Raw genomic sequence first — 25,132 nt, 5'->3', positions numbered from 1 at the left:
ATCGTGTATATGACTTTTGCATTTGCTATGTAATCGATCCTCACTCAAATAGCCACACAGTTTTTCGAGACAAGATGGTGACTTTTTTTTGTCTAGCGGGGAAGTGACAAGGCAACAGAAATGTGTAAGAAAAGACTAACCAAGTCCTCAATATTGGTGGTACTTCTGTTTCTAACTCCCCGCTCTGTTTTTAGATCACAGAAAAACATCACGTTTTGTCTTTTCTTTTTCAGACGGTACCTCTGATGGCTGCCACAAATTTCCCATCACTCTGCTTGAATCTGGGAGTGTTTGTTTTTTTTTTCTCTTCAAGAACTCTCCCAGACAGTCATTTCATGCCTGTTACTGCTAAAATCTACCTCTGAAGTACATGCAAACTGATTCCGTCAACTCCCCTTCGTGGTCTAGAAAATCCAAAGTTGACAGACTGTCTTTTATGACTTGCAGACCCTTGAGACAGAAGTGCTGCCTAAAAGACAGGACCCTTCTATCAGAGTGTATTTTCCCTCTGTTATTGCCCAAGTAGGACTCAACCAAACCTATGCCTCAAGCATCCCAATTTATAATAAATGTTGCTAAACCAGCACCGGCTGGTCTTGGCCATACCGGGGTGATGGGCTTGGTGACCGGGGGAACCTGGGGGTGGTACATCTGTTCTGATGCCTTACGTCCATTTATCCTAAAAGGTCAAGGCTCGTAGCCCAGTGGTAGGCACCAGGCAAGGCTGGCTTAGTAATACTCATTGTCTTTAATTGCAAAACATGAGGTGTTTGTCAAAGGATTCAGAATCCATGGGTGAACCCTGAATGTGGAAGCAAGAGACCTCTGTGCCAGCCAAAGGGTTTGTCCACCCTTACAAAGCAAAGCTACCATGGCAGGAGCCTTATGAAGGCTGCCATGGACTGTCCAGGGAGCTCTTCTCTGCCACCTGTACCTTGATTTTCTGCTCCTGAGAAGTGCATAAACTTTTCCACTTTCACATTTTAAAATTGACACTGTTTCATAGAGGAAGAAGGAGTGAGCAGTCATGGAGTGGGAAGGAAGAAAAAAAATAGAAAAAGGAAGATGCACACATACCGATACATGTATGTGAACGTGTGCATATGTGTGCAAGACCCTTACCAGCTTCCTGAGCCATCTACAGTCTCCACTACTGAAACAGAAGGACTGAAGTGCTGAGGCTTCAGGGACGGTGTCTGTGACATTAGGGACAGCCTACTTAGCTCTGTGTCTTGGTCCCTGCAGCAAAGATCCTTCTGTAGCTTTCACAGTAACTCTACACTCACAGCGTTGGGTCCTCTGGGCTTTTCTGAAGACAGTCATTTACAGACAACATACGATTCCTCCCCCTTAATTGGCAGAAACCCAATTCACTTCTATGTGATTTTAAAATAAGAAAGCAATGATCCTTAAATGTGCCAAGCGTCCTTCACACAGAGCCAACTCAGAAGTGAATGCTCTAGTTTCCATTTTATAGAAGATTATGCAAAGCCAGAGAACAGGGTCCTAAATATTATTATAAAATTTCATTGGCAGGGGCGCCTGGGTGGCTCAGTTGGTTAAGCGTCCCACTCTTGGTTTCAGCTCAGGTCATGATCTCAAGAGTCCCGAGATGGACCCCCATGTCCGGCTTGGCTCCCTCTCCCTCTGCCTCTCCCCCCACTCCTGCATGCACATGCTCATTCTCTCTCTCTCTCTCTCTCCAAATAATTAAATATAATTAAAAAAAATTCATTGGCAGAAAGACCTAAGAGCAGCTGTATTCCCAAGAGCTTCCTTTTTTGTCTTGAAGGCAAGATCTGTGTCTTCCTAATGCTCAGAAAGGTATCAAAACTGCTCCTAGCAAGCATGCTCACGTGTTTATGGTTGCCTCTGCTCAAATGAAGGTTCAGAAAAGTCCCTCGGTTAGGATGATGAGTGAAAAAGACTAATAATAAAATCCAACTTTCTGGAGACACTGGGGCAGTTCCAATAACACCTCTGTTCTCCTCAATCACTCCAGCCCTCTCATCATATACTGAGTATCAAATGAGTCAAGATGGGCAAGGGAATTGGTTTAAACCAAGATGCCCTTGTGAGGTCTTTATCTCAATGGCCTTTGATCAGCTCCATGCAGGTAAATACTTAACAACCAGAACAACAATAACAAAGAAACCCTGATCTGTAACATTTCTCTAACCTGATTTCCGTAGTGTAAAACACTCCCACCACGGCCAATTTCGAGCTAATATACATTACGTGATGTCAACCAGCTTGCAAAATTCCTGAAAACTCCTGGCTGGTACCAGCTCTAGTACAGCACTGCCCTTGATGGTCAATGAACTGCAAAGCATGCACACTTTGTGAGTCAAGTGATTTACGCATGTGACACATGCATGACAATGGAGGGGTAGCGGCCATGCCTGCCCCTGTTGGGGTATGGGTGAAGGCAAGAGAATGACTAGCAACAAAACTCCTTCTTGCTCAACCCACCCTATTTTCAGAGAGTGCTGGGGTCCTAAGTCAAATGATTAGATCACTTAGTCTTTTTAAAATCATAAACAGCTCATCAAAAAGTCAATGCTTCCTCAGAAAAAAAATGTAAACTAAGGCCTCATGTTCTGATTTTCCTTCTTCTTCTGCAATGATAGTGGTCTGCTGGGGTAGTAGAGGGTGTTTTTAAAAAGAGAGAAAAGAGGTTTCGAAGGGCAAGCTCAATGAAAAGACAGCTAATTTAAAAATAGTTTGGTTTAAAGAACATTGTGCAACTATCACCTAGAACCTCATGAAATCATATTGACATGAACACCATCTACCAGAAAGCCAGCTAGAGGATGTTCTCAGATACCCTCTGGTCACCTGGGTAGTGCCTCTGCTTTGGAAATAGACAAGTCCAGACTCGCATCATATGGCACAGTAGAGAAGAGGTCATAGGCTTTAAAACTCAGCTTTAACACCTACTGGCAATATGACTCTGGGCTAGACACTTACATTCTCTGAACCTGGGTTTTCCCATCTATATAATGGGGATAGAAGTTGTTGCTACCTCACATGATGTGAGGATTAAATGAGATAATATATGTAAAGCCCATAAAGTCATCTTGAGGTCACAAGGTCATGATCATGATGGAGACACAACATACCAAGTCCTTAGCCTGTGCCAACACTAAGTAAACCCTCAAGGAAGGATATTATCAACTCTGTTGGGAAGGAAAATCAAGTCTTCTCCATTTTAATCGGGTGTATAGTTAGTCAGGGGTCCAGAAACAAGACACAGTAAGGTAGTAAGTCACAATTGCACAGCTCTCTTGTAAGAAGCCTCTGTCATATAATGCCGAGGGGCAAAAGGCAAGAACCATTGGGGGAAGTTCTGTTGAATTCCCCTCTCATTATTTCCCATAATGCAAATCATTTCTGAGGGACTGATTTCTATTAGGTCAAATGCTACTTTTCTTTTCTTTTCTTTTCTTTTTTTTTAACATAAAATACAATGGAGAATATGATAAAGCCATTAGCTTTGGAGAAAATTAAGTGGGAAACTATATTCTTCACAGTAAAAAAAGTTGCAGAATGAAAATTTCCCTTAGAAGTGTTTGATGGCACTCTCATCTAAAACTACTTGAAAGGATCTCCGTGTTTTTAAGGCATCCAAACCCAATACATTCATTGACTTCTTCAAGAGATAAGCATTTAGAACCAGATCTAATCAATTCTTGGTTCCCCCCTCACCAAAACCCACTCCACCTGCCCACCATCTGGGCAGAAGAACAAATTACATTTCTAGAAAAGAGTCATTCAACTCCAGAGATAGAACCTGTTAAAGGGAATTACAGTAGAAAGTGGAGAGAACATATTCTTATTAATCATCTAACCCAATAAAAAGCTATTCTTTTATTTCTCATAGTTTATAACTCATCTGCTTCATTCTCAACAGGTCAAACTTAATGTTTCTCTGATAGTTGAAGCTCCTTTCTTATTAGACAGCTTTTTAGGGGATCTCTTCAGGAATATCCCTCTTAAAATAAAAAGGAATTAGAAAATTACTTCCGCCCTGTATAAGGCTCCTTCTCCATTCTAGAAAAGCAGTGTCCATGCTGAATTCTCTGTACTGGCTGACCCCCTGCTGATCCATGGGTGGTCAGACGGTATCACACCTATAATCCCAGCGCTTTCGTGAGTGCCTGACATACAGGAATGGCTGAGTTCCCATTAAAACTGAGCAACACAATCACTGGAGAAGTTTAAATAAATAAATACATAAATAAATAAATTATTAAAAAAATACATACCCCAAACGCAATGATAAGAGGACTCAAGCTGTTGACTTGTCCAGACTCATCAGGCCACTTCCTAGACCCCACTGTTGTAGTTCTTTCTGAATACCATTTACCTTTACATTTCAAGCTGTCTCATTTCTTTGTCATATGTTTTCACTGCCCTTCACACTTAATAAGTAATTCGTACTATCTGTGCCCATAGATTGTAGCTGAAAAAGGCAGCATGAGTAATGGTCCAAACCCCAATGTCAGGAGAATAAAAAGTAAAGGAATTTGCATCCTAAAGGTCTTTTGCCACAATACATGGAAAGAGTAAGATGACCCAAAATAATTACCAGGAAGGACAGCTCCTGCCACAAACAGAGACTCTCTAGTCATTACAAGAATGGAAGAGAGTTTAGGTCAAGGCAGTAATAACATAGAAACCATACTGATGACTTGGTTGATTCTATAAATGGTAAAGTTAAAATATTGCAAACTATCATGTTCCCAAATCTAGACTATACTTTGGTCAATAACTTACAAGAGGCACAGAAATCTACCAGTATTTTGTATGATTCCTACAAACCATTTTTCCTTTGGAGGATAATTTTAAGATCATTTTGCTGCATGGGGAGCCCCTATGTAAAAAGGCCCGTGCTGGGGATTCAAAACCCACCTAGTTCTTACCATGAAGAATAAAGTCTGAGAGGAGATGTCATTCTCTAGTTTTATCTAATAAATCTGATGGCAACAAGCTTTGATACCCTTGGATTGTTTCCTCTTGTAGATCAAATCCTGCCCCCATTCCCCCTCCAGTTACACAGTGACTTGCAGTAGCCCTATTTTGAGAACTGAGCAGAGTTTCTGAAAAACAACAGCCTTCGGTATTACTGAAAGGCCCCTTACATTCTTTGAAATTGAAAGCAAAAAAAAAAAAAAATTGAAAGCTATTGTACAACTACCTTGGACTTCAAAATACTAATCCAGTGTCTGTTCTTTTCATTAATTTTATTATACATCAGCATATATGTGAATCTGCTAAGAACGGGTGGAGAAAAAAGTTACAGGAAAACAGCTAGAGAGAGACTTCATATAGTTGACGTTCACCAAGACATGGACCCTCGTATTGGTTACCCACATGACACAGAGCAAGTCGCAGCAAAGTAAATGATCTTTGAGGGGAAATGTAGTATTTTTAAAGCTGCCCTGGTCTTAACCACTTTTAACAATTTTTGCTGGTTGCAAACTCCCAGACGCCATCGGAGCTCAATCCTCTACTGAGCAATTAGCCAAAAGATGCCCAAAATGCCTTCCTGATTTGCTCTTCTGAGTCAAGCAGCCTGACACACTAGGACCAGTGGCCCACTATGGACTTGGGACAGTGCCTCCCTGGCTGGTAGAGGAAGCAGTGCCTCTGGTAGATATTCACTGACATCTAACATGCAGGCATTCTAAAGGGTATTCGGGATAAAACCGACAGATCCTCTTCTTCCCCAAGAGTACTTTTTCTTTTAGATCACACAACAGGGAATTAAAGTGCTCAACCAAAATCCCCGATAGGAAACATAAATCTCTAGAATGTTTTAATGACATTAATATCTCCCAAATGCCTAAAAATATTTCTTTAAAATGAGTTAAGAGAAAATGGCCTTCTCGTTCATAAGACCCAAGCACTCCAAAGTCCTGAGAAATGACCTCCCGGACCCAGAAAATAATAAATTAAGAACTCAAGGGCCCTTTTTTTTTCTTGCTTGCTTTTTCTCTTTCCAAGTGTTGCCTTCCTCTGTGGGGAATAAGTTAAAAAGAACCAACCCATCCATGGCAACTATGTGGAGAGGTGTGAGCCACTTCCAGAAGTGGACTGATATGCTTGTGAGGAGTCATGATATAGAATGCTGTCAAACCTCCTTAGTCCCCCCAAAAATGGAATCATGGTCCCATCCCTCTGCATTCACTGATCTGGGTTTCCTGCCGCTCTTTCTGAAGAACACAGGGTTCAGCCCCCTCCCCAAAACCGATGCTGTCCAAGAGGTGTGACAGCTTGAAAGCCCTTATGGAAAAGATAGCACGGGTGACACAGGGCAGCTTTCAGTCCAAAGCAGTAATGGGAGCAAGAGCCTTCTCCACCTTGCAGGTCAGCTTTGGTCAATGCAACTTTGTTAGTAAAAGAACAGAAAAGGTGAAAACAATAACCAGAGGTTAGTAAGAGGTACAGTCAACCAGGGTAACATTACAGAAATGAAAATAACAATCGGCATAAGCAACATCACTCAAACAGACAGTTAAAATGCTCTACGGGTTCTCCAGAGACAGCACACATGGGGGATGTGGGGACCCAGGCGAAGCAGGCCTTGTCAGAGCCACGTCAGCAAGCAGAGCGGGGGCAGAAAAACACTGGACTCGACAAAGCACAAGCAGGGATAACAAGAGCCTTCCCACATCCACGCAGCCAACCCCAAGGCATATGGTCCAGGAAAATGATTCTCCATGACTCAGGATAAGCATCAAGAAATCAGGGTGGTGCGCGGCCAGACTGAAAGACACGTGTGCACAACCCGACCGAGCCCGCAAAAAAAATAAGTCTGCACATCTAGGAGTTAATGATGGAAGAGTCGCTTCAGAGCACTCCTTGTAACCTCCTGAAAATGCCACCAGGGAATGTGGCGCTCGAACTGGGCCTGTGCGTCAAGGTGATCTGGGAACTCCAAAGAGCTCAATTGGACTGATTGGTAAGAATATAGCCAAACCCAAATGGCTGCGAGCAAAAAGGCACCAAACCGATGTCCTTTTCATTTATTCATGCCAGGCTCGAAATGAAGCACGTGTGTTTCTCTCAGATGTTTACCATCTGGCATTGTGGAATCGTGTTTCCAGCCAACCCATGCCTTGGTCTCTGCAGCAAAGCTGGCCTCCAGATAGAAAGAGATATTTACCCTCTGAGAATAAAACCAGACATGATTTCAAAAGTCCTAGCCCAAACCGAGGGGCTGCAAGTCACAGCTAGATATTGGCTAGGTTGTCCAGGAATTGTGCTTAATTTCTGAAGTACTATACTCCGCATAAAAATTAAAACCTGTTTTGAGATCTTCTTCTTTCTTAGTATAAACAATTGGGGGACAGAGTCGTAGATTAATACATTTAAAAAATAATTTTGGACTCTTTGCACTTAGATATGAGAGGGAAAGTAGTACATTTACTACTTAGAGATCTTGAAATACCACCATCAATGACTTTGACAAGAACATATGATACATCCTGGCCTGTGTACCCCAGAACGTGAGGCTAGGACACACTTGCCATCTCAAAGGGATGCAGTTCTTAGTTTTTAGTAACAAATCCTCGTCCCCTACATATTCATTATTCTATATAGAGAAATGATAAATCAGGAAGTGTATTCCATTTCCTGGGATTTCCATCCTGAACATTACTCAAAGGCCTTCTGGAGGGTTCCATTCTATGTACAGAGATTCAGAATGAGAAGGACACCTGTTTGCAGTCTCTCTAAGGCTCTGTGCTCCTCGTTTCCCTCCTCGCCATCTCCTTCAGCTTCATTTCCACACTGCCCTAAAAGGCTCCTGGGATCTCTTCTAAGGGCTTATTCACATGGTGTAAACTTCCAATGACAGTAATTTATGCCTTAACCCACTTTGGGGCCATTTTTCCTGGCCACTTAGGCTAATTATCCAAGTCATCTGTGTACAATAAACAAGGACCTTCTTCCCTCCTCACTCATTCTCCACTTCATCCCACCCAGCGGGGCGGTCATAATGCTCCGTGGGTAATCATCGCAATTATCTCCATGGCAATAGAGTGCAGGGTTAGTAGGCTCCTGGGACTCGCCATAGATTCGGATGGTGGAAGCATCAAGTCACAATATCCGGTGCTGAGCAATCACCCAGATCCAGAGGAAGGTCGGACCCCACTATAATGCATGTGATGAGTCATGCCAAGCTGCACACAGAGATGGTGGTAGGGATGGGACCATTTTCCCCAATTTGATGGGTAATTTCCTTGTGCTAATGCTCTCACTGCTTCTCTTCAAGATTCTCTTAAGTGGACTCCATCCCCCCACCATTTATACTCTACCTTTTAATCTACTCTTCAAAAGTTAGTTTAGACTGCCTTTTAGTCCAATACAACAGTTCTATCTCCTTACACCCCAACTTTTAATACCCTGCAGAAGTCTGCTTCTGATACAGTAGGCCACGGACACGTGTGGCTACTGAGCATGGGAAAGGTATGTAGTCTGAATTGAGGTGTGCTGCAAGTATAAAATACATGCTTGGTTCTGAAGGCTTCACGTGGAAAAAAATGAATGTGAAAGGTTTTATTAATAATTTTATATCAGTGCATGTTGAAATGATAATATGTTGGATATACTGGGTTAAGTGAAATGTAAAATTAAAATTAACTTTACCTGTTACTTTATCTTTTTCACATGCAGCTAGTATACCAGGAAATTTAAAATTACATATGTGACTCACATTATATTTCTATCAAGCAACATTGCTATAGAGTTAAATGGATGATTCCTGTTAACTTGTAAATCTAAAAAACGGATTGCATGACAAGAATATTTAACATCTGAAGAGTACTTTATGCTTTTTAATGTGTGCTTTTATGTTTTAACTCAATCTGATTAATTATTGAAGGATAACTGGAAATTCTGTCATTCCACAATCTTTGAAACAGAGATATTCGATTTAATTCCCAAATGTTACATTTATCTCAGCATTGCCCTTAATGCCTGAAAGAAGTAAGAGACAAAAATCCTTGATTTGAATGACATTATGCATTTTCAGGAGGAGAAAGCAAAGTGGCTACTTAGAACGTCTGGTGATCCCCACCTCCTGTCCTCCCACGTACACAGACCATGTTTGGCCCACTGGATATAAGAAATATTCCTGGCTAAAGGCAAACTGGAGCGGGTTATGGGAACAACCGGGCATTACTAGTCCACGTGGGAAGCTGACTCTTAGGTAAAGGGAAATGACTTCCACACTGCACATCAGCGTGTGAAGCGGACGGGAAGCCTTTATAAAAATGTGGCACGTGAACCCACGTGAAAGCTGGTTAAGAACAGGAGCAATACATGAAGTTAAAAACTTGGAAGACGAGTGAATGCGTTTGATGTGGTAAATCAATGAGAAAAAAACACATGTACGTTGCACACACAGAACTATGAGGCTCAACCAGACGGAAGAGTACATAGACCCTGCTGACTGGTCAGACACCTTTGACTTTCAAGTTAGTTAAGGGTCACCTTTTTGGCCTACCCAGGGCCCCTGGGAAAGCCTGAAAACTGTTCACTGCTGCCCTCTGCTGGTTAAACTAGATTGTTTTTGTTGTAAAGACCTGGAATCAAGAAGACCTGTAAAATTCAGTTAATATCTTAAGAGACAGTAGGTCATCTACAGCAACAGGCTGAGCATGGCTTGCTGTGTCACACTGATGGGCCTGCAATGTTCCTAGATGTCTCACACGAGAGCACATTTGTAAAGGATAATCTTACTGTTTATTGAGTACCTACTACGTCTGTACCAGGCATTTTACATATAGCTCCAATTTACATAGCTTACCTTCCAAGGCAAGTTTCATTGCCCCACTTTGCAGTTGAGGAGGATAGAGCTCAGAGAGGTTAAGTAACTTTCCAAATGTCACACAGTGAACAAGAGTTACTACCTGGATCTAAACCCAGGTCTTTCTACCATCAACACCCATGCTATTCCATGACATCACACTAACGAACTGCCTAAGAATGCCTGATGTCTCATAAGTACTCAATAAATGTCAGTTCCCTTCCCTCATCGTGGCATTCTGACATCATTTCCCTACCTCCTGCTGAGTTTGCATTAAATGAAGCAGTAGTTACTACAAACATTTCATTAATAGTGACACCCATATAAAAGTCTCTGGTATACCTCCCGATGTATAAAAATATAAATAAAAACCCCTACTGCCCTTTCAGCCATGCTGGAAGCAAAGGTACAAGTCAGGAGGAGTCTGATGTCAATGCCAGGGAAGGTCCTCTACTGGCAAGTATGTGACACTGGGAAGACATCTGCCAACATACATTCCCAGGGTCTGTGGCCCATGTCTTGACATACTGAGCCAGGGACAGGAGGACCCCAATAATGATGCAATGTCAGATGGCAAGTGGGAAGGATAGAGGACTGGGAAACAGTAACGAGGCACTGGCAGAGGCAGCAGAGAGGCTGGTGCTTGCGTCCAGGCTGTGGCTTAAAAAGAAGAAAAGCTGTACCTTCACAGCCACGCTCGATCTGTCCACTCCGATGCAGGGCATCATTGATGAGGTCTGGCAGGCGCCCGTTCAAATCCACTGATGCCAGACAGCCCTGAAAGCCATCCCGGGAAGCCACCAGCTTTGGAAGGTTGCTGTACATGCCTTGGGCCAGACCCGCCATGTAGAGGTCACCTGGGAAGGAAAGCGAGTAGCAAGAGCAGCTGGGTAAAGGGTAGGGAGACGAGACTCAGCTAGAGTCAACGCACATTAGACGATTTCATAGGCAATGGTAACAGAGCTGGGGGGAGGGGGTGGGAATGGCATCAACAACTGCTTACCAGAGTCCCTACAGTGCAGAAAGAAGACACTAACATTGCTTATGTCATTCATTTTCTACATGCCATCTCACAAATTTTGATCACCATATTCAGTCCATGAGGTAGGTATTGTTCCCATTTTATGATGAAGTAAATATTAACAAGATTTCCAACAAAACAACCATCTACCCAGTGCATTTTATGTGCTTCTTACCAATAATATGTGGAGGATTTTATAGACATTAGCCCATCAAAACTCACAACAGCCCGTAAAGGTAGTAACAATTATTATCCTCATTTTGCAAAAAAGTATAGAGAAGCTGAACAAGGCTAAGGAATTTTACCAAAGTCACCCAGGCAGTAAGAGATTCAGCTGAGATTCCAAAACCTATACCACCTCCTCTGTATTAGGACAGCTCCGCATTCTGACATTTATCACCTCACATTCAGCCCCCCGCATGCCTGAGGTTTACACAGAAAACGAACCATCCCTTGAGGAGTGGTTTAAGTAAAAACTGCATTTTGATATCATTCGATGTGGTTAAAATAGGTATGCACGATGTCTCAAAATGCATGGAACCCCTAACCTGTAGTTTGCCTCTGCAAACAGCTTCGATGATAAATGCTCTAAAGGAGCCTGGGTGACTCCGTCGGTTAAACGTCCGATTCTTGGTTTCGGCTCAGTTCCTGATCTCAGGGTCATGATCTCAAGGTTGTGAGATCGAGTGTGGTGTCTGACTCTGCACTCATCAGGGGTCTGCTTGAGATTCTCTCCCTCTGCCCCCCTCCCCACTCACGCATTCTCACTCTCTCTCTCTCAAATCAATAAATTAAAAAAAAAAAAGAAATGCTATAAAAAGGATAAACTTCTTTACAAGGTTTACCTTTCAAATCCAGATTTTTGGCCCCATTGATAACCTGAGTGACCACTTTAGTGTCCACTTTCAAGCTGTGGGTGTTACTGTTGTCCCGGGTGATGACAACGTTGTGCCACTGGTTGTCATTCAGGGGGCGGTCACTGTTGCCTTTGATCACGTTGGGACCATTCCCAAGGTCAAACACGTAGTGTATGTACCTGTGAGCAACAACAACCCCGTGAGTGGAGATGCCCTCGAGTGGTTAAATGGCAACGTGCATATAACTGACCCTGAGGGCTTCGCAGCCCTCACGCTAACCTGGCAACATGCAGGAATAATTAAGGCATGATCTGGGATTCTAAGAGTCATAGCCTGTTCTGTCAGACTTCACTTTAATTCCACACTTACAAGGGTCACTTCTTTACCATGATCCAAAAACCCAGTCACAAAGTAGTACAGGTGGTACATCCCCAAACACTAGAGGGCGACACTTAAACTCAGTCGATTGTGGATCTGTTTTCTGGGTTTTATTCCAGTTTTGTTTTGGTTTTTTTTTTTTTTTTTTACTATTTTCCAACACATGGTAGTAAAATATCTTGCAGAAAGAACAGCGTTTAAAACTGCATATAAATGGGCTAATGAAAGTGCTGAAAATACTATATTTCATTTCTTCCTATAGATTTAGGCGTTGTAGAGAACACTGCCCCAGAGCACTGTATAAAGGATATACACTCTATCCCCCTTTTGCAAAAATGACCTTCTTTCCTATAGGTTTACAGGACTATATTTCATGGTAAAAAGTCTGATAGTATGGAGTTAGCGGAAGATGTTTAAACGGACTAATGAATTCCTCTTCCTTCCAGCCCTAACCATTATACAGGTTGTTTTTTAATCAGTGAGGGTGAGAGCAGGTATCGGGAATAGAGGGTGGGGAGCAGAATGGATACTTTTCTTTTCACGTCCACATTTTATGTTGGGCTTGAGCTGAGAGACCTGGTATAAACGATGTGAGCTCTTCCACTTACCCCTTGACCAGTTCAACTGCGATGAAGTCATTGCCGTCACCACTGTTGAAGAGAATGAAGCCATCCGCTGAGGTGGTCTTGAACTGGAAGAAGAGGTGCATGGAGGTGTAGGCCTGGAGGGTGGCCAGACTCAAGTAGCTGCTCTTGGTCTTGAAGGTGACGGGGTCGGCGATAATGTTCCTCAGTCCAAAACGAGCCTTCAGTTCGCAGTAATCAATGTCGCCATTTTTGCACAGGTCGATGTAGAGCAGGCCATTGAACATGAGGCTCTGCAAGTGGCCAATGAAACTGGATGGGACAACGGAGATGTAACGCTTCTCCGTCATGATTCCGGTCTCGATATTGTGGAATTCCAAGCGGGTATGGTCCCCCACCATGGTACCTATGAACGTGACAGAGGAGATCACACAAGTTATCGCGTTTTTGTCACAGCATCTTTACTGTATCTTTTAGGTTTCCACACAAAATACTCAGTTCCAGAAAAAAAATGCCCAGTATAGTAGACAGCTGATGTGACCTCAGTCAGCGGGCGGATTCGTGGCCAAGGCTGAGTGATACGCCCTGCGGCCCGTGCTCTCATGCAGCTGCTCAGAATGTCCCATGATATGAAAGAAAATATAAGATCATGGATAACTCAAGTTAAAGGACAAAGTGATTCGTGTTTCTCCCTTCAGGAACAATTGGGTATGAATGCATACTATCAGAAAAAAAGTCTTGATTGTCCCAAACCTTGTAAAGATAACAACAAACAAGCATGAGCATTCACTACCAAATACCTCTTGATGTAATAATTCACCACCTAGTACCTGTGGAAAGATTCTATTGTGGAACATGTGTTAATTTTTTTCTGACCATTGCTTTTTTCTGATAACACCCCTAATTTCCCTTTGGAAATTTCTCTACTTTACCTTAAAACCATCTGGGCTGGACGAAGCTGACCATAACCCAGCTCTTGAAGTAATCAGCCTACCCAGGCTGGACCACTCAACATGATTTTATCCCCCTAGCCATAGGTCTATGGACTAACAAGGTGGTCTGCAAACTTTAGCATGCCTCTGAATCACATGGAGGGCTTCTTAATACACTGTTCCCTGAAGCCTGCTCTCAGAGTTTATCATTCCAAAGTCTGGGGTGTGGCCTGAGAACATGGGATTTCTAATAAATTCCAAGGTGATGCTTGAGTAGTGGGTCTAGGGACCCCCCCCCTTAGAACCAAGGGATCAACAGTAACATAAGCTGGAGTATTTAGTAGTTACTCAGTAGTTAAGTCTAGTTATATTAAGCTCTGGGGCTTTTGCTAGAACACCTATGAGAGAGGCATTCTTTGTAAACAAGGCTTATTGAAGGGGTAAGAAGCAAGGCCAGAGCTGCTGGAAACCATGTGAAAACCAGAGAGATTGGGCCTGCCTGAGGACACAGCCAACCCAGAAGCCAACCACAAAATGGAGAGAAACAGTTTCTCTAGGATGGTGCCATTCGAAGGTCTGGATTCAGCAGCAAAAGCCAGACTTAAAAACTAGACGGCAGTAGATTCCCTTCTGCACTTCAAGCATTTAAGGTGGGTGTCTGACATTTGCAACTAAAGGATCTCCAGCTGCTACAAAGGAACCAGTAGCCCTTTCATTACCTGGCTTACCTAGAAGTGAATGACTGGGGCAGGGAGTCCTGAAGGGGGCTTGAAATAAATACAAGAGGATGGAAATTTTAATAACAAAGTCAAGGAAAACGCAATAGTATGGTCAGAGTAGAACGTGGCTCCCCCAACATTTGCATGGGCACATCATTACAATTTAACAAACCATGTCCTGATGCCCAAGTGCTGAAGAAAGGACAGGGAGAATCCCTCCTTCTGCCCTCTCCTGTTGTTTCCATCCACACTGAAGAAACTCCACTAGCAAGACACTCTAGCCTCTCTCTACTCCCCCTGTTCCAGCTTTCCAGAGGAAAAGGAGTGACATAATCTGGAAGACTAAAGAAACTCTACAGAGAAACTGTATTTCCATAGCTCAGCCCCTGGCATTTCCTGTTTCTCCCTAGAGGAGCAAGCTGTCTGCAAGATACCCCCAGTGTACCCCACACAAGCCCCAGCATGGGTGTCAGAGGAGCAAGCCATGCTTCAGTGGCAATGCCCACCTAAATCCTGAATTAGCGAGCGTTGAAGTGGGCAATTCCAATTCTGGAATTCAGTAGATGTTAACCCCATTTTTCCATACCAGTGTTACCACTAACAACATGATACTTGACTTTTACCAGCCTTGCATTTGTTTTTTTCTCTATTGGTGTAGAACTCAGGTAGCAGGGGGAAAACAGAGAGAGAGAGAGAGAGAAGGGGATTATATTTTCTCAGGTCCGTTAAACTTCAGTACCTGGGAGATTCACCCAGATCTCACCTTCAGATGCTCAGTATTAATGTCTTCTCTTTGGGAGCATACTCAGACCTGATGCAGGGAACTGTTTATAAGCACCAAAATCAGATTTACGTTTTATGAGCTTCTATGTGGTGTTTTGACAACTAGCGACAAATCATTCGCTTAATATAAGCAAAAACAAAATAATGGTGTTGGTTAAATTAAGTATAAAATTGTAATAGAACAAAAATAAAAATGTAACATAAATCTGCTAACAATTGAATAACGAGGAGAGCTACTGTATAAAATTACTTAGTACTGAAAATTGCACTGGTCATGAATGAAAACTAACATAACCTAAACCCACCTGCTCTAGAACAACGAAGCGACTGAAATATTCACCGCTGATATGCCTATAGCTGTTCATACAGGGCTGAGGCTGGAGCTAGAGAAGAATGGGGAAGGGAAACCACAGCCAATCTGCTTGGGGACACAGCCACTAAACCATGATGATGCTGGGAGCCATGCTAATTCTAATTTTTAAAAAGGAGGAGGAGAGGGACACCTGGGTGGCTCAGTTGGTTAGGCATCTGCCTTCCACTCAGGTCATGATCCCAGGGTCCTGGGATGGAGCCCTGCAGCTGGCTCCCAGCAGGGAGCCTGCTTCTCCCTCTGCCTGCCACTCCCCCTGTTTGTGTGTGCTCTCTCTCTCTCTCTCTGACCAGCAATGAGAACTAAGAAGTGGTAAGGGGTGATCCTTGCTGAAGACTGGGATTCCAAAAGAAACCTGAAGAGACAATTTCAAAGTCAACAGGGAGCTCTTAGAGAAATTATAGATAAATTGGCCTCCAGAGTTGAGGAGTTAGGAAATTCTGCTCACTAGAAAATGAATTTCATAAAGCAAGAAAATCATGTACAGTGCTGACAGAGAGAAGAGAGACTGGAGAAGGATAAGAGAAAGGAAACTAACAATGGAATTTGAGAGCACAGCCCGTGGACAGGGACTGATTTAAGGTTTTAGGATGAATCTCAGCGCCTCAAGGAGAAGTGGAGGTGGGGGGAGGTGGAGGGAGGTGGGCAACAGGGGGCCAAATCAGAAAAGGGACTGCTTCTCCAGGTACTAAAGGAACTCACTTGGCTGTGGATGGAGGTTCCCCCAAAAAAACCTGCTATTGCACCTGGAGAAGGCATTAAAGAGATCACTTAAAGTTCAAACCTTGTGCCAAACTAAGCAAATAAATAAATACACACACACACACACACACACACACACACACACACACACACCTGTGTATCATCTAATCAATATTAGTAACTGGGAATCTTTCATCATCTCCCCTGAAGGCTGTCTATAGACTAAAACTCCTTTCTGGCTCAAGGGGCAAATACGTCCATACTCCACAACAGCTGCTTTCGAATTTCAGAGGGAATAGGAGTAATTTGGGAGAAAGATGATAAAAAAAAAAAAAAGAAGACTACTGAATACTGTTTATGTGCCAGGCCCTGTGCTAGGCACTTTAGAACCACCACCAAATGCCATTATCACAATCAATAGGTATCACTATCTTGCGTTCAAGAGGAGGACACTTAGCTTAGAGAGGTTAAGCAATGTGATCAGAGTTCATACAGGTGCTACGTGGCAGACCCTCTAAATGAACGCAGGTGTGTCCAGTTCCAAAGCCCACATCTTATCTTGGACACTACACAGTGGAGAAAAAGCTCGACTTATTCCTTACGTTATTGTGGGTGGAATTTAAATGGTGCAATGTCCACACTGAAGTCACTGTGACGGGTTCACACCCCTTCCCAGTGGCCAAGCACCATCACGTCCCTCCATCTAATTCACATGTAATATTAGCGCACCGTGTTGCCTTGACTCCTATCCACACTTTCACTTCATATCTCACTGATGGCCAACAGCAGTCTAGGCACTGGCTCTCAGAATGATAAGGTCTGTGGAGAACATAAAGCTATAGGAAACCTTTCCAAGTTCCANAAAACCTGTCCAAGTTCCACCTGTAACTTCCTACCAGGCATCTACTGGACAAGCACATAGGCTCTGAGGCTGCACTGCCGGGGTTAGGTAGCTTTTCTGTGCCTCGGTTTCCCAAATGTGAAAGAGGTATGAAGTCTCCAGGATTAGCGGTATCAATGCACAAAAACTCCTTAGAACGGTGCCCAGTGCTTAAATTGTTAGCTATGAATAATGCATTATTCTGCTTTTTTTTCCCTTTCTCTAAAATGTGTTAATAATTTTCTGGTATTTCGATTATTTATCACTCTTTTACTAGAACACAATCTCTTTTTAAGTGGAAACTACTTCTCACCTCTTCTGAGCGTTCTGTAGCGTTTAGCAGAGGGCACTGAGCACAGCAAGCACCCTCACATCTGAGGAAGGAGGCTGTATCTGGACATTTGCTTTGCAGTCAGAGTTTGGATCATTGCCATTTCTACATACAAAGTTCCTGGTCAACACTAAAAGCTCAGCAAGGAAATAACGGGAAAGACTTAGAGGAGGCAACTTGACCTCCCTTGGCTCCCAGGCATGGGGAGGGAAGTTAAGAAAATGGAGGCTTATAAAGTCTCATAAAGGACGCATAGTTTGCCCACAATCTTCCAGCTCCACCACTCCCACACCCTTTTCTCCACAATACCAAAATTTTTCAAAAGTATATGCTGTAAAATGTTATAATAATAATAATAATAAAAGTTCTGGAGCCAAATAAACTTGGTAAACACTTCCCATGTAATTATCGGTGATTAGCAATGTGTATCAGCAGAGTAAAGGCTCCCAGTAAGTCTTGCAACAAAGAAATCCACTTCGTTCTGTTTAACCTAACATTTCCAAATTCCATCTCAACGAGAGGAACAAATTTTCCTGGGAAAAGGACTTTTTACAGCCGTACGTGCTGTGTAGGATAAGGGACAGAAAAGGAAGTCAACATGAGCCAGAAGAGAGTTGAATCTCTGTACTAGGAAGCAGCTCTGGGTGGAGGGGGTGGTTCATGCAGCTTTAGATCCCAGTTCTGAGGGGCATAACCCAAGTGAAGTACGCTTTTAATTTACTCTTGATAATAGAAATCCAGCTCAATCAATCAGGCCATCAATCTTTATTAACTGTCAAATGAACTTAATACCTTTCCAGGAATACATTGTATTACAGTAAATGAAAACCACCAGGCTAAGGAATATTTCTTTCCTTGCTTTTGATTTCTTATGAGTGTGACCTATTCTTTGCATCATTTCTACAAACTAGCTGAAAATTTGACACCCTAGGAGACCTTAAACAGCATGAAAGGAATTATTAAATAATCCAATAAGACACTACTTAATAACCTGAGGACTGTGTGGTATTTTAGTTTCATTGCCTGATTTTATGACTTCTGTGAGCTAAAATTAAAATTCCCAAACCCATTATCACCGTAAGAAGCAATCCAAGGTTGTAGCTCATAAGCAAAATAGCTCTTTTCTTCTCCTAGATTTCTTTATCCTTATGGCTGCTCTTTTCCATCAGCAGTAAAGCAGGGGATAAGGGTTCAAAATGAAAGAGCTTCATTAATTTCAAATATCAAATTACTGAATGACTCGGGCCTTCCATGGTGTAGTCCTGCTTTTTAATTATTAGCGGTAAGAGAAAGCACACTTTATAATTACCTTTATTCTAAAGTTTCTATAAAAGAATAATGACCAAGGGAAGCAATACACATTACTGTACCCTCAGTTCTGCAGTTCTTTATGGCCACAGCTTTGAGGGCATGCAATTTCCTGGGAAAATAAAAGCAATCCGCTGTGCAGAGAGATCGGGGTGAGGTCGCCATCTAGTGGCTGCCATTCATTTCATGCTCTTCACGGGAATAGCATCACCGGGCTGCGGGGCTCAGCCCCGAGGAGCTAGTAAGGGATGTGTGGAGGCTCCTGTCTGCATTAACAGCCCACGGGGATTTCTTGAATAATTAATTCAGGATGCCTGTGGGTTCTAAACCATATAACCATTTTTACAGCTCTTTGCTTACGTTCGTTACGTAAAGCTGTTACCCTTTCAGACATGCAGGAGAGTAACCTTACCTCCCACTATGAAGGTGTTTATGTACTTACAACGGGAGGGTTTTGGATACTTACTATGGTTCTGTTTGACTTCATTTTTGAGGGGAGCGGGGCAAGTGTTGTCGTCTACACTAAAATGTACTCCTCACATCACCCTAATGCATCCCATTGTATTTTTCCCAGATGGTAATAGAAATCATTTTTTATGATGGATTGTGAAGTCCAGCAAGTACCCTGATTTGGTGACATCACACAGACATGGGTTTGCAGCGTGATTACACAGCTCCTTCTAAGTGCCATGTCCTCTAAGTAAATGACAATGAGAACACTTATCTTGCAAGGCAATGGGTATTACAGATTAAAGAAGCTGATACATGTAAGACGGCTATCCCAGTATCTAGGGCCTACTGGGCACTGGATGTATGCCTCCTGTTCTTCCTCTATCCAGAGATTCCTCTACACACACACACACACACACATACACACACACTCCTACCTGTACGCATACACACTACAATTCCAGACTCCAAAAGGATAGAAGCTCAGGCTCATGAATATAAAATTAAATTATAGGACCCCAAATTGCAGAACCTTACAGCTTGGAGAGAGCCTTAGCAGTATAGAATTTCAGGTTTAAACATGAGGAAATGAGGAAAAAGGTTTATCATATCTGTCCCAATGGCAAAAAGTATTTTAGTTACAATGACTGTATTAAATCCCAGGGATCCTGACTCTAATTTGACTGTCCTATTCACAGAAGAATCTAGAGAGAGTTTGCGCCACTGACTTCAACTGACAAGGACCAGACATGGTAAGTGACTTTTCCAACATCCGGCAGAGAATTCACGTCACGGCCCAGATCTCCTGACATCAACAGCGCTCTACAGAATAGTCGGTATTGCCCCTCAAATTTTCTTCTCCCATAAGGACAAGAGTTCTGCATAACAGAAATGCACTGCTCTGGAATGTTAGAGAGTACAGACTTATTTGGAGATGACATGGAAGGTGCCCTCTCTCTTCCACTTTAGACCTCATCAAATTACCCATCAAATTTTGGCCAAAGAGCTACCTTCATAAGCCACTCCTGGTTTCTCCAACCCAAAATGAAAATTTTCTCTTCTGACTGACAATGACAATCTTATCCACCCATGCTAGAATCTCATTACATCCATTTTCATCTTATTTTCAAATGCCTGGGTCCTATCTAATCGACTAGATTGGCTCATTATTTGAGGAAACATAATCTCTTGTGCTTCCTTCATATCTTCTACCTATGGCTTATGTGAAGCTTTGAATGTTCCTTTCCATATGGATGGATTCATTCATTTATCCACTGTCCTCCTAGAATGTGAATTCCACCAAGCCAAGGACTTGCTTATTTGTTCACCTCCCCATGCTCAGTGCCTTCTAAAGCACTGCTCAGTATAGGGTAGGTACTCAATCAATAACAATTAAATACATGACTAAATAAATGAATAATTATTCAGCCCCTTCTAAGTGGCTTGTAGTGATCTTAGTACTTACTTTTACCTGTAATGCTCTGAATTTCTGGTTTACCCATCTTCCTCCCCTAGAGAGTGAGTCATTGATTGAGAGAAGAAACTGGCCATTGGGGAAATGATTGATAAGTGATTTTTGAATAAATGAATAATAAAGGAGGTACCGAACTCTACGTCTACTCTCCAGACACATATTCTATGCCTAAGGAGAGAGACCCATCAACATACAATGACAGTAATGGGTAAGTTCTATAATACAGATCAATGAAAAGGGATTATGAAAATACAGAGGAAGACCTTCGTAGCCTTACCTGAGCTTGTCAACGAGAACATGTCACATGACTTCCATTAAGCAAAATAAAACTTGTTTCAAAAAACCCTTTGCTCGCTGAATGACGAAGAAGACGATGAAAGCAAAGAGAGACAAATTTCCCTACGTAGAGCTGTACTCACCCTCAGCCACATCATCATCCACGGTTAACTTAAGGCTTTTTCCTCTCCGCACCACCCGGACGGTGTGCCATTCATTGTCATTGAGCTTCTGCCCCGCGTACAGGGTCTCAGGTCCTTTGCCTAAGGACGATGGTAAGTGCTGAAGTTAGAATCAATTCTGAAAGCAATGATCATGATATCAGAAATGTCAAAGCCACACTGGCGCACAGGACCCAGTAGCATTTAAGGAATCATATGTGTGCCCCACCACCAAAGCCCATCCCAGTTTGAATGCCCCAACAAGTGTTCCACGATTGTCCCCAAATGCAAAAGTCTCAACTCATATGGACATTGGCAAAGAAGTGAAAGAAATAAGTGCCCTCCTTGGTCTACAGAGAGAAAGTTCTAAAATGCCAAGGGCAGTAAGTGAACATTTATAAGCAACAGCAGTCAGCCGTCATTTTGTTTCTCAAAATCTTAGATTTCAGATGAATTTCTTGAAGATATAGGAAATTCATCATTCATTTTTAGAATCATTTGCTCACTTAGGCATAATACACCAGTCTGGCTTTTGGAGAGTATCCATCAATTGGATGAGAAAAGAGTTTCTGTAATATATACTTTTAACTTGATATTGCCATAACCCATGGTCCTACCAGAATTCAGCAACCATAGAAATCACAACAGTAATCACCACAATAATAATGTTGAGGTCTAAACCCCATAAGTAATGCTCCTGAAGGGAATGTGAGGGGCCCCAGACTTATCTCATTGTTCATCATCCTCCAAAAAGCTCTAAAGATCTAAAAAATGAAATAATGTAAAATGCCAAAATTGAACCCTTTTAGGTCAAAAGAATGTTCAGTAAAAAGTGCTACCAGATGAAGGAATAAACCAAGTTGTCTCAAAAGATCCATGATCACAATGCAACAGAGGGTGTTCAGGTAAACCCTAAGAAAAATCAGGGTCAATGAGGAATTATTGTATTTAGGGGCAGAAGCTGGCAAGATAAACACTGAAGCATTAAAAGAATTTGGTTAGTAATGAGGGAAAAATGTCATGTTTTGCTCACCATTGAACTGAAATGTAAATTTAAAAGGCACAGAAGATTGCATAGAACCAGAGAACTTAGACCAAGTTCGCTGTGTGGATAGCTGAACCCATGGAGAAAGATCCCGCGTGAGTCTTCCTGGATTAGTCAGTCACTATGTAGAAAGCCTATCTCTCGAAATAACTTGGGGGAAAAAAAGATGAAATATGTAACTGGCCAATATATCCCTATGATATTATGCATCTGAAATACTTAAGAATACACTTGGATCCAACATATAGGAACACAGTAGGTGCTTTAATGAGCACTCACTGAACAACTGATGTCTACGTAGGTACTTATTTCTTTGGAAACCATCAACTAAGGTCAATACATTTTTATCTAACTAATTTTGAAAGCTCTATTATATAGTTTTCACTGGCCACTCCACCCCCTCCCCTCCAGATTCCAAAACAGTTCTGAATACATTAAGGGAAAAAAATTTTAAAAATAGTATCACTTGGGTAAATATTTTTTTAAACGAGGTAATTTTCAACTGTACCCTTTAATTCTGAATTATTAGTGTTGCTACTGAATGCTCGTTATAAGAGTAATGATGGGGCGCCTGGGTGGCTCAGTCAGCTTAGCAGCCAACTCTTGATTTTGGCTCAGGTCACAATGTCAGGGTCCTGGACAATGTCAGGGTCCTGGGTCCAGCCCCCGAGCCCCACCAGGCTCTGCACTCGGCACAGTCAGCGGGGAGTCTGTTTTAGGATTTTCTCTCTCCCTCTGCATCTCCCCTGACTCACTCTCTCTCTCTAAAATACATAAATACATCTTTTTAAAAAAGGATAATGATAGCAGTTCACATTTGGGGAAATTTTCTTCTTGAACCATAAAGATTTTCAAAGTAAAAAGGTCTCTTTTAATTAAAATGTATACAACAGATCATTTGTATTTTTTTTTCAGAATGTACCCATATATCAAATGCAGCAAATTCACAAGAATCCTGAGAAATCAATAAAGAAACTTAAAGTCGCCCAAATGTACCCAAAATTGGGTATGACGTCATGAGATCAATGACTCTTAGGGGCAAAAAAAAAATTCGATGATAAACCATTTTATATTCAATTTTAGCTGTTCTTTGTGAGTATGTCTGTCTTAATATTATCTAAAGCATATACATTATGATAGAATTTTTCCTACATCTCCCCTCATTAGATAGCATTGTTCATCATCTCATTAAATTCAGGTCTAAGATGGATGTAACGGTCGCCTTTACAACAGCAAACCACGCAGGCATGGAGAGAAAATGGGCCACATCATGCGGGTGCTTCGGAGCAAGAACAGATGTTCTCTGAAGAAACAAATCTGCCTTTGTTTTGTTTTTTGTGTGTGTGTGTGTTCTTATCCTCTTTATTCTACATGCAAATGCTTCAATAAGAGAGAGGAAAGTAAAGAAAGGCGTAGAAAACATTGGCTATGGAGGCAGCACTGTGACAAAGACAGGCTAGTTACACATTGATAGGCGGCATCTGCTCTTTAGGCAATGTTTGCGCATCACTTAATTTTTACGATTGGGGACAAAATGAGAGGGAGAAATACTAACACCACCACGGTCACAGTTAGCAATATGGCCACCATAGTGTCATACCGGTCACTGGTGTAAAAACAAGCTTTGCAATCAACCCAGTGTGTTTTAAATGCTGCTGACATTTTGCAGATACTTGGAATTTTCTTGTGTCAAAGTCGAACAAAAATATATAACTGTCCTTTTGACTCTAAAACTTTAGGATGTGATGGTCTACGACCAAATGTGTGGAAAAAGACCCGAAATCCCTCGTGCCCTACCGCTTGGCTACAGTTGCTGCCTCCAGCCCCAATAATTCTCATGACTCTGCCAGGAGAGGGGAAAAAAAAAATCCATACCCATCTCATTAAAATGGTAGGGAAATGAATATTATTCATATTCATTTTCAAGCAATAAATACAGAAATCCCAGTGAGCTTCCGAAAAAGTCTCAGCTTCCAGAAGTGGAGAGTCAATGCCATTTATCTTTAATCAAGCCAAAAGGTCAATGCATCCCTACCAGAGAGAAAGTGATGTTTAAACTCAGCTGGAAATGTAGGCAAACAGAGGGCAAGAACAAATCTAATTTGTAGCCTAAGCGTAAAACAGGGTTGATAAGTAATACAAGATGTAGATACAAGGCGAAAGTTAAAACATACAAACCGTTACATTTTCAAAGAAGGGAGATTTCCTCTAGGGAAGACTTCCCTGGCTGATTCAAGCACGAAACCAGCGAAGCAGCATCAGTAAAACAATGAATGTGAAGATAAGGATTAGACAAGGAGGAGGAACTTTTCTTTTTTTTTTAAGTTGGAATTTAAAATGGAACTGATAGGAATTTAATTTTTTTAAAAAATTTTTTAAAAACCCTCAAAGCCATTAATTTTCCTCCATTGTCCTTTTTCTTTTTTGCAGCTGGGAGAAATGTGTTCTGTGATTAGGTACATATTGGATGTATGTATCAGAGGCATGCTTCCTTTTATAGTTTAGTAAATATTGATCACACACACAAAAAGAAATCAACATTTGATTCCTTTTAGGCTGCTTAGATCACCACTGTTTGATCTAAATACAGGAAACTAATAACTTATCTGACACCCTATAGTTGAATTTCCCAAGTAACGACCTCCATGACCCGAGTAAAGAAGCAAAATCACAGTTGAAGATTTCCGGGATGCAGAGGTCTGGAGAAGTGAATGTTCAATTGTTTACTATCATAGGAAAAAGAGCCTTTAATGAATCATTTGGGCGATACCACCGAAATTCCCACTCTTGACCTAGTCTCACTGCAAACTCACTTAGTATATCATCTCTTAGTTAAGACTTGTCTCACCAAAGATGATCTAATTTTCTAACGAATGTGGAAAAAGAATGAGGCATCATGGATGAAAAATACAAGATTATTTTCTTGACCTATCCTACAATAACCCTGTGGAAGGTCTATTTCTTTAAGAAGCCAGAACTAAGAGTAAAATCAAAGTGAAAAGTTAGGGGAAAAGCACTGAGAGAGAAATCATCGCTGATTGCTT

The 25,132-nt window shown here is 41.9% G+C and overlaps 1 protein-coding gene across 9 annotated transcripts in view; it reads right to left on the bottom strand.

Annotated features, from left to right (window-relative positions):
* Nucleotides 1-25,132, bottom strand: part of NRXN3 (neurexin 3) — a 1,691,473-nt gene that overhangs the window by 779,558 nt on the left and 886,783 nt on the right. For all 9 annotated transcript variants that reach the window (XM_034643175.1, XM_034643171.1, XM_034643173.1 and 6 more), the window contains 4 exons: nt 21,026-21,145; nt 12,682-13,063; nt 11,684-11,874; nt 10,501-10,674 (listed from right to left, as the gene is read on the bottom strand). In XM_034643175.1, coding sequence (XP_034499066.1) covers nt 10,501-10,674; nt 11,684-11,874; nt 12,682-13,063; nt 21,026-21,145 — 867 coding nt within the window. The remainder of the gene's footprint in view (nt 1-10,500; nt 10,675-11,683; nt 11,875-12,681; nt 13,064-21,025; nt 21,146-25,132) is intronic.

This window comes from Ailuropoda melanoleuca, chromosome 14, assembly GCF_002007445.2.
Source record: "Ailuropoda melanoleuca isolate Jingjing chromosome 14, ASM200744v2, whole genome shotgun sequence".
NCBI classification, from domain to species: Eukaryota; Metazoa; Chordata; class Mammalia; order Carnivora; family Ursidae; genus Ailuropoda; species Ailuropoda melanoleuca.
The sequence above is the reverse complement of the archived record's forward strand: the minus strand, read 5'-3'. Positions and strand labels throughout refer to the sequence as shown.